The following is a 9,383-nucleotide window of genomic DNA, read 5'->3' on the forward strand; positions in this document are numbered from 1 at the left end:
AAGAGCAGTGGCAGTCTAGCTACACATAAAAAAATAATTTACTGAATTAAAGGAACGTTAATGTAAACAGTCAGTTGAGTAGCCTCTCAAGCTGCTTTATTTTCTTGGCTTTCTGAAATTGATCTAAAGAATATACAAGAGAAGTACTTTAAGCAACACAGACCAAAAACCTTTGTAAGTAAATTATTGCTTTATTAAAGAACACTGAAATGATAGGTATAAGTAATGTGCCATTTTTTCCCTTGTTCCTAGATATTGGAATAACTTCTACAAGTATATAACATTACTGAGTATTTTCCTAATTTCTATCTTATTCTCCAATCTCCTCTAAAGACCTTTTTATCTTTTATTTTTAACCTCTAAAGTTTATTTCTCTCCCATTTTCATTTCCCTCTACTGTCATATCCTCATCTGTCTGTTTTGAAGGGTTGTAGGGAAATGGTGAGTTTCCATTCCCTAAAACAGTTTGGTCTAGAGCAGTTACAAGTCATTTTTTCTGAAAGAACCTAAGAACTTTTGTTTTGTCTTGGATAATACAGTTAAACTCTCTTAAAGACTGGAAAGTCTTTCAGTGGGACAGAGACCCTCGTAAGAGCAGAACAACACTCTGTGAAGTGTCCCATCTGCTGCCATACCCTGAGGAAACATTGTATTCCTTTCCACAGCAACATTCATGCCCCTTCTGCTACAATATAGATCTCCTATCCTATCTACTCCCACACCCTATGGAGATACTATTTCATCAACTATTAGACCCTAAAGGTGGACTTTTGAAGACAGAAAAATATGACTGTGACATTTTTTAGTGGAGTATTTATTCTATTTGGCAAATCTGCATAAAAGGTGAACCAAGATTCTTCCAGTATGGAGAGTAGAGAATTAAAAATATAAGAAATTGAGAGAATTAGTTTCTACTGTTCCTCATGTACAACTTACAAAATCAAAACCCACCATATCCAAGATGAAACCTGCAAGAATGTTAGGTGGTTAGCTTGATACCTCTAGTATCATTTCCTATCTTTGACTGAGTAGTTAGTACCTATAATAAGTATTATCAGTTTATGGGTACTGAGTTACCACAGAGTATTAGGTACTATCCATGAAGCTAGGCTGAAGTACAGTCTCTATTTATCTGTATCTATATATCTATACCTATAGCTACCTACCTACCTACCTACCTATCTATCTATCTATCTATCTATCTATCTATCTATCTATCTATCTATCTATCATCTATTTATCCATCTATCTACCCATCTATCCATCCATCCATCCATCCATCCATCCATCCATCCATCTATCCATCTTTCTATCTACCTACCTATCTATCTATCTATCTGTCTGTCTGTCTGTCTGTCTGTCTGTCTGTCTCTCTGTCTCTCTATATCTATATATTTGTATGTATGTACAGTAGAGAATGTGTGTATATGTGCATATATGCATGTGTATGTATATACATATATGTATATGTGTGTATATATGTATGTATGTGTCTATGTGTGCACATAAAACCATTAAGCCATGTCTTAGGTTGAAAACATGTCTAAGGCTTCTACTATGGTAGGTACTGTTTGAGGAAAAGATGGGAATAGGTAGGAAAGTAAGGAAGAATGAAAGGGCTATATTTTAATGTTCAATACAGGACTCTGATTATCAAAGATTAAAATATGAAAAGGCAGTACAAATATAAAAATACTTATGTTTTTAGATCCTATAGCTTTTGTTTCCTTTGATATGGTCTAACAAATTCTTCTACTACTACTGATATAGGTAGTATATTTTAAACCCCTGGGTACTATAACAGAATAAAATGGAATGTATTATAATGATACTAATGTCTAGCATTTATATAGTACCTTCTATGTGCCAGGCACTGTTTTAAGTACTTTTTATAATCTCATTTGATATTCACAACAACACCTTGGGTGATGCATGCCGAGGAAACTGAGGCAAATAAAGGTAAAGTGAATTGCCCAAAGTACCATAAGTAGCTTGTGTCTGAGGCTGAATCTGAACTCAGGCCCTCTGACTTGAGGCTCAGAGTTCTATTCTCTGAATTTCTTAGTGAGTTAGAATCATGAAGGCAATGTTGGATCTTTTTGCATTTCCATCATCCAAATAATTCTTGTCAACTCCAGAGCTGAAAGTCACTCCTTTCTATGATGATGTGTTTCTGATATGCGGAACCAGTTTGTCTGCAACTACCATAGCTGCAGTAACCTTCTGCTGTCAATGTCAACTACTCCTTGAATAAGCGTTTGTGTTTGCCTGTTATTTATCAAATACTCTCTCCACTGGGAATATCTTCACCTACTGTACAATCTAGTGTTATATTTTTCGTGTTGATCAAAAGAATAACAAGCAACTAATGCATAAGAAAAGCATCTCCTTGAGACAGCTGGCTATATATTGCTCCATTAAAATTCCCTTATGGATAATAAGCTTTTTGCAATGTAGTTCATGTCCTAGATGATTTTAACTTTAATCTTCTGTTGAATATGATAATATTTTAAATGTGCAATATGTAAATACAGGTGAAAAAAGAATGATAAAGCCCTAGCAGTCATTTTCATTGATTCCATCTTCAAATTATATAATCTTTCAGTGTTTGACAACATATAATCACATGCTTTATTTCAGTTTAATCTCTGCACAACTATTTGAGGTAAGTAAAACAGGTATTTTTAGCAATATTTTACAGGACAAGAATCTGAGAAGTCAATTGACATTCTCAAACTCATACAGCTAGTAATAATAATGATATATATCGTATACCACTTTTTTAACACTCTTTGAGGGATAAAATTATTATTAGCCTTTTTTACAAGTGAGGAATCTGAGATTCAGAGAAGTCAGATGACTTGCCCACAATCAAAAGTAATAAGTGTGAGAGAGACTTGAACCCAAATCTTCTGTCTTCTATACAGTATCCTATCTGGATCAGCAGTTTTTATCTTGATCTATATTATTAATCTTTAATATTTTATAACTGAATTTCCATATAACTAGTTTCTTTTATAATCCTATTAATTGTATTTTATGCATTTAAATAAATAAAATCATTCAGAGAAGGGTTCCACTGGCTTCACCAGGCTGTCAATCAGGTCTATCACACACATACACACACACACACGCACACGCATGCACACACACACATACATAAACACCATTGGGAGTTGCTAATCTAGATTATTGATCAAATGTCACACATGCACATTTTTCTTTATAAATTATATGTCACAATGTTAGCCTGTATTGTATACTAAGGAAAAGTGTGATATTATTAGTGCTAGATTTGATCTGCTGAGTTTAGTTTGATGATTGACATTTACAGACATACATGTGAAAATAAATTTGCCTTGCTTACATTTTTCAGAAACTCACATTGAGACACATCAACAGCAACCAGTGTCTTGATGAGCCTTCAGAAGATGACAAAATGGTACCTACCATGAAGGACTGCAATGGAAGCCGATCCCAACAGTGGCTCCTCCGCAACATGACCTTGAGTGCCTGAAGTCAGGAGAGCGTCACTATGTTTCCTTAAGACCATTGACACTTTTATCTATAATTTCATTCAGGTGAAGACATCATTTACTTGGGGAAATGAAAAGTCTAAAAGGCCTTTGCTATTATCAGACATGGAGTTTTGTGTTTGTTTCCCCTGCTCTGAGCAGATTTGCTGTAGCCCCCTATGAATTTTTTTAATCAAAGGAAGCACAGTTTAGAAGCTATAAAGATCACAGATGCTATTATAAATATTACAGAGAGTTTGGGGATATACACACACACATACATATATATGTATATGTATATACATATATGTATGTATGTTTGTGTGTGTGTGTCCTTTTTGAACTTCATCTCACAGGTCTTGTTTATACTTTTTTGTTTTTATTTTTGGTTCTAGTAATATCACAAAATATTGCTTGAAGAGGTTCATACTGCAAAATGCCTTACAAAAGTAATTTTGTGAAGAATTATGTTGATTGCTTTATAAACTTTATCAATTTCTAATTGTCCTTCATGGGAACATGCAGTGACTATTATTTACTATTGTGTATTTTGTTTTATTTTTAAAATTCAGCAGTGTTAAATTAATGAGATACCTGAGCAGTAAATTCACTATATACGATGAACGTTTCATGCTCTAGTCCAGGATAAATAAGAAATTATAAAACATTTAAATCCTAAGTTCTTCATTTTAACAAATCAAATTTTAAGAGCAAAATCTTTTTAAAAATTAAAATTAATTTAGCCACAAGATGTGGAAGAGAGTTTGATGAACCTGAGTCTCAGGGATCATAGCATGTAAGAGGGAATTATCCAAGCTCCATTTATCCTCATCACTTCAAAGTTGAGTAAAACCCAAAAGAACCAGCCAGAGTTGATGTCTAAAACTTAGCTTTTGATCACTGACTTTTGTGTCTAAATGTAGGAACGCTGAAACCATCTGGCCATTTTGCTCTAAGCTTCACATAATGTGGCCTCCCAATAGTGCAGTATAGAAACTCAGCATGGTAGATTAGAGATTGAATTCTAACTCTCCCTTTTGAATTCTCTAGCATTGCAAGGTTTCATAGAGGTCACTGTTCTTTTTTTAATGTGATTTCCTATAAAAGGAAATAGAAGACCATCAAAATTCCATTGTAATGCACTTCTACCACTGGTAACTCCATAGGAGGAACATTCTATTTTTAACATATGTTTCTAAATATCATTCATAAAGAAATCATCACAGGTTGTATTTTTGCTGTGCTGTCTCTAATGATACAGGCCAAATCCCCTCAATACTTTAATTTATGCAAGTCAATTAAATTCACTAAACAGTTATTTAGCATCTGCCCTATGAGAGACACTGTACTGGCTTCTGGAAATACAAAGACAAAAGGGAAACTTTCCTATCCCTCAAGAAATCCACATCACTGAGGGTAATTTTTAATGACTTGTAACAACAACAATCACCTGATCAACAACCTTTGAGTAATAAGCCTTCGGAACTTAGCTGAGCTAGGCTAGACAAGCAACATGTGGACCACTAAAGTAGAGAACAAGAGTCACTTTGACATTGTAGTGAGGAATCAGTGTAGGACTGTAGTAGAAGCCTAAATATCCTTCACTGAGTTTATATTTTACACATTCAAAAGTATGGGCTTGAAAACATTAACTCAATCCCCACTCCCTTCTATCATTCTGAAAGGCTTTCTTTATAAAATTGCATTGGCTATCAGGCCAGGAGATATGGAAGACTAGAGAATTATGGAGAAAAAAGCAAATTTCTCCTAGTATATTCATGCAGCTATATACATGTGTTTTACACCTCTGAACATTCCCTTGCCTATGGAGATATTCTGAGAGTGATCCTTTCTTTAAATGCTTGAGGCAAATAAGTAATGAAGACAGGAAAGGAAACATAGATATGGGGCTTTTTCAAGAAGCACTTCCATAAGCTTTTCAACACTATTATTGTCCTACATTCTTTACCTTGCACATCTCATATAGGAGAGGAGGATGTGAGCTTAGAACTAGGACTATCATGATTATCAATGATTTCTGCAACAAATAGTTTCCATTCCATATAACTAAGGGCATGATATGTCATAAATAGAGGAGATAATTAATGCAACAACTATGAGCATTCTCTTTTTACTCACAGAAGCCTTCTTCACCAGGGAAAGGATTTAATCAACTCTAAATGACTGGAAAATTTAGAAGTTTCCCTTGTAGCATAACTGCCAGCCAAAGGAAGCATGGACTTTGCTTATTGAATTTTCCTTCTTCTCATACCGCTACCCACCTGCTATCTGACACCCCTCTTTCTGGGCTATGTGGCCTGGATATGCACAGGGCATAGTGCATATCTCTGCATGTTAGAGAAGGTGTGAATGCAAAGCCTCCTTTTTAACAGCCAGGTCTCCTTATTAGTGCTCATTGCATTAAAATAAATAAAATAAAATAAAACATGTTGCCAAGAAAATAGGCCATTGCTTGGATGTTTAATTACATAATAACCCTGTGGCATGGTACCTAATTTTTTTTTTCTATTTTTCATATCTTGCCACTGAGTTTTAAATATTTGATAGATCATTCATGGCCAAATTGGGGAGAGATCAAAATTACATTTTAAAAATATCAAAGAACATTGAAAAAATAAAGAAATCACTTTGATGACTGGATTGACTTGAAATTATATTTAATTTACTCCCGATTCTCATTTGTTTAGACATATGCATGACTAAAATGAGAATAAACAGGTGTTTTAGACAAGTCCATGATGCTAGCTATGGGACTGCCAGATATGTTTATGTGATCCAACATCACTGAGTAACAGAATGAGGCTAAAAATACTTTTCTTGGGTAAGAATCAATGGTCATGCTTCACTTTCAAATGGTATTTAAGTTTAAGAACCCATGCCAAAATGGATGAGAACCTGAAAAAACAAAGATGACAATACTTTGACCTCATACAATCCTTCCAAAACAATCAAACTCATATCTTTTGAACTTCAAATGGAATCCAGTTCAATAATGGTCAGCAAACTGTTCAAAAAGAGTTCTATGAATTTGTACCTATTACATTTATTGTACAACATTTTAAAGCCAAATTTCAGAGAATTTTATATGCACGAGATTCCCTTTGGTTTCAAGAACAGATAATTCCATTGCAAGGAACTTCATAAAATAAAAGCAAAGGGATTTTTGTCTCCATGATAGTGAAATTTTTCTTTAAATAATGAAGTAAGATTTTTAAAGGAGTATCATTTTTAAAAAAAATCTCTGCTAACACATTATACTAATAGAAACATTTTTACTTCAGTTTCATGTTTACTGCCAATTGATGGCATATCTAATATTCAGTTTTTGAATTCCTAAAAAAATAATATGGTAGACATTTTCAATCTCATATGACTTCTATAATGTACTTTCTTAGAGAGAACTCGAACCCATGATAGATAGGAGGAAACTCAGACATCACATAGCCCAACCCCTTAATTTCACAGATGAGAAAACTGAAATTCAAAGAGTTAGTGACTTGCCTCATGTCATATAAGATGTTCTGGCTCCTAGACAATTTCACATTCTACCATCTGACTTTAACAAGCTATCAGAAATCTAAGCCAAAAAGAAGAAAGGCAGAGAAATACCTCAGTTATTATTATTGTGGTCTTTCAGTGGTATTTAAATTATTGGCATCTAACCTGATAACTCCTAGAAATCATAAAACAAACAATGTCATACCTTTATACCTAAAAAAGTAGTTATGTTTCTCTCTTTTTTAAAAGGATAGCTGGCCAATTAAATTCTGTAAAAGACCATTCTGTTTCTACTGTATAAACTAGGTTTCTTAGAAACAAATTCTCTGAAAAAGGGTATTCTATAGTCCTACATAACTATTGCCTTCTTCACTGGAATCCAGGTGAAAAACTAGACTGTGTTTACTTGCTTGCAACCAGGACAGGACAGTTATTTCTATGGACTATGGTTGGGTCCAGTTCCTAATAGCTTTTGAGAAGGTTGAGTGATGGATTCTCAGAAATTACTATGTCTATGGAGCTCAGTACATTGATCATGTTGAATCATACTCATAGAACTTTTAAATCAATTCATTTTGGCAGTGTTTTCTGGGTCCTGCATAAAAGAAAATAAAAGACCCAGTGTGATGTGTGCAGAAGGAATGAGGTACTGCTGATAAAAGCATTTGACTGGAGCTGGAAATATGGGATTACAATCTTGGCTCTTTTTCTTACATGGGCAAGTCACTTTATTTTCCCCATTCTAGTCTCCCCACCTGGAAATTAAGGGGATTGGAAAAGATAATCTCAAAGTTTTCTTACAGTTCTAAATATTTTGAGGCATATATGTATATGGATACATAAACATATATACACATATACATGTGAGGTACAAGTATATACACACATATATCTGTACACAAATATATGTCTGTATATATAAACTATCCCAATAACAGTTTCAAGATGGAGAAATAATTACTCTTAAACTCTATTCTATTTTCTGCACTTTATAAACAAAGATCTTACCTGATAACAAAGGGTTTTGATTATGTCTCACCAATGACTAAACTTATGAGCCTATGAATCTGGTCTCATATAAGACAACTCCTATATAAATGTTTTATGTCTCAAAGCATCTCTGTTAGGTGTACTGTTTTCACTAGCGTGCAGAATTTGGGAAGTATAAGGAATTAAAGAATAAATGTTGCCATCTTACAGTCCTTTTTCAGCATACTTCTTAACTGCATATCTCTAATGTAATTTTAATTCAGTGTATAGCAAGAATTCCATTAATTTTGCAAGATCTTTGGCTTCAGGATTCTGCCCAGTATCCACCATTATTTCGCAGGTATATTATTATATGAGATAGGTAAAACTGAGCTGTTCTGCTGTACAGTTTCTGAACACATCTGGTGTGACTACACCATGTTTAAACTAATTTAAATTAAATAAAAGCTACTGTATGATCTTGAGGTGTTGAATGAACACCAGAGGTGTGTTTGAATTAGGTTGTGTGAACTTTCGTGTCCAATGTCTGTTTTTTTAATATTCAATAACTTCTCCAGGCAATTTCACTGTAAAGAAACAAAATCAAATCTTCTGATTCAGGGAAGCTTTATAAGTTACTTTCTTTTTGAGACAAAGACCATCTTTATAGTAATGAGGTCATACTTGACCAATGTCACCAGGTTTTTTGCTAGAAATGTTAGGTTTTCATGTCAGTCAGTTTCCCATGAATTAGGAGCAACATGTGAAGAAAAAAACTGATGAAAGTTGTGTTTATGGTGATTCCAAAGGGAAAATTATATTGCCTGTTTCACTTGTTCAACCAAAAGTTGTAATTGTTTTCTTGCTGACAGCTAAAAAGGAGATATGATCTCTGGCCCCTTTATTCAGCCGGGATTGACACATCTTTAAGAAGTCATTTCTAAAACTTCCTGAATACATGCTTGAGACATGAATCTCATAAATTTATAAAAGTAGACTGTGCATAAAAAATTACACATTTTAAATGTTGTAATAGTTAAATGGTATAATGATTATCTTTGCTGTAAATTTAAATATTTATACATTTTTGTAGAAATAAAATATGCCAATTTAGTTTTCCTATGGTAGATGTTGTTTTTTTTCTAAAACTAGCAAATCAATTTAAAGTAGTTTATATTTATGTTCCATTTATAGAATGAATTAACCAATGAAGTCCATAGATTGTCATTCAGCTTCAGTGGAATCTTGCAATACTAGTACTAGAAATACTTTTGATTCCCCCAGATCCTCAGACTGACAAACATTAATAATGAATGTTATAAAGGTTTTGTTTAACAAATATATCTCTTGAAAATCAACTGAAAAATGAAGCTGATGTTA

The 9,383-nt window shown here is 33.6% G+C and overlaps 1 protein-coding gene across 3 annotated transcripts in view; it reads left to right on the forward strand.

Moving 5' to 3' along the window:
* GALNT13 (polypeptide N-acetylgalactosaminyltransferase 13) overlaps positions 1-9,130 on the forward strand; it is an 800,956-nt gene extending 791,826 nt beyond the window's left edge. For 2 of the 3 annotated variants that reach the window (XM_072612001.1, XM_072612003.1), the window contains one exon: positions 3,377-3,464. Coding sequence is in view for 1 of the 3 variants with exons in the window: in XM_072612002.1 (XP_072468103.1) it covers positions 3,377-3,517 (141 nt within the window). In the remaining 2 variants the exon portion in view is untranslated. Of the gene's footprint in view, positions 1-3,376 lie in introns of all 3 variants that reach the window. The other variant, XM_072612002.1, reaches the window with a different exon arrangement.
* The last annotated feature ends 253 nt before the right edge of the window (positions 9,131-9,383 follow it).

Source organism: Notamacropus eugenii, chromosome 5 (genome assembly GCF_028372415.1).
Source record: "Notamacropus eugenii isolate mMacEug1 chromosome 5, mMacEug1.pri_v2, whole genome shotgun sequence".
NCBI classification, from domain to species: domain Eukaryota; kingdom Metazoa; phylum Chordata; class Mammalia; order Diprotodontia; family Macropodidae; genus Notamacropus; species Notamacropus eugenii.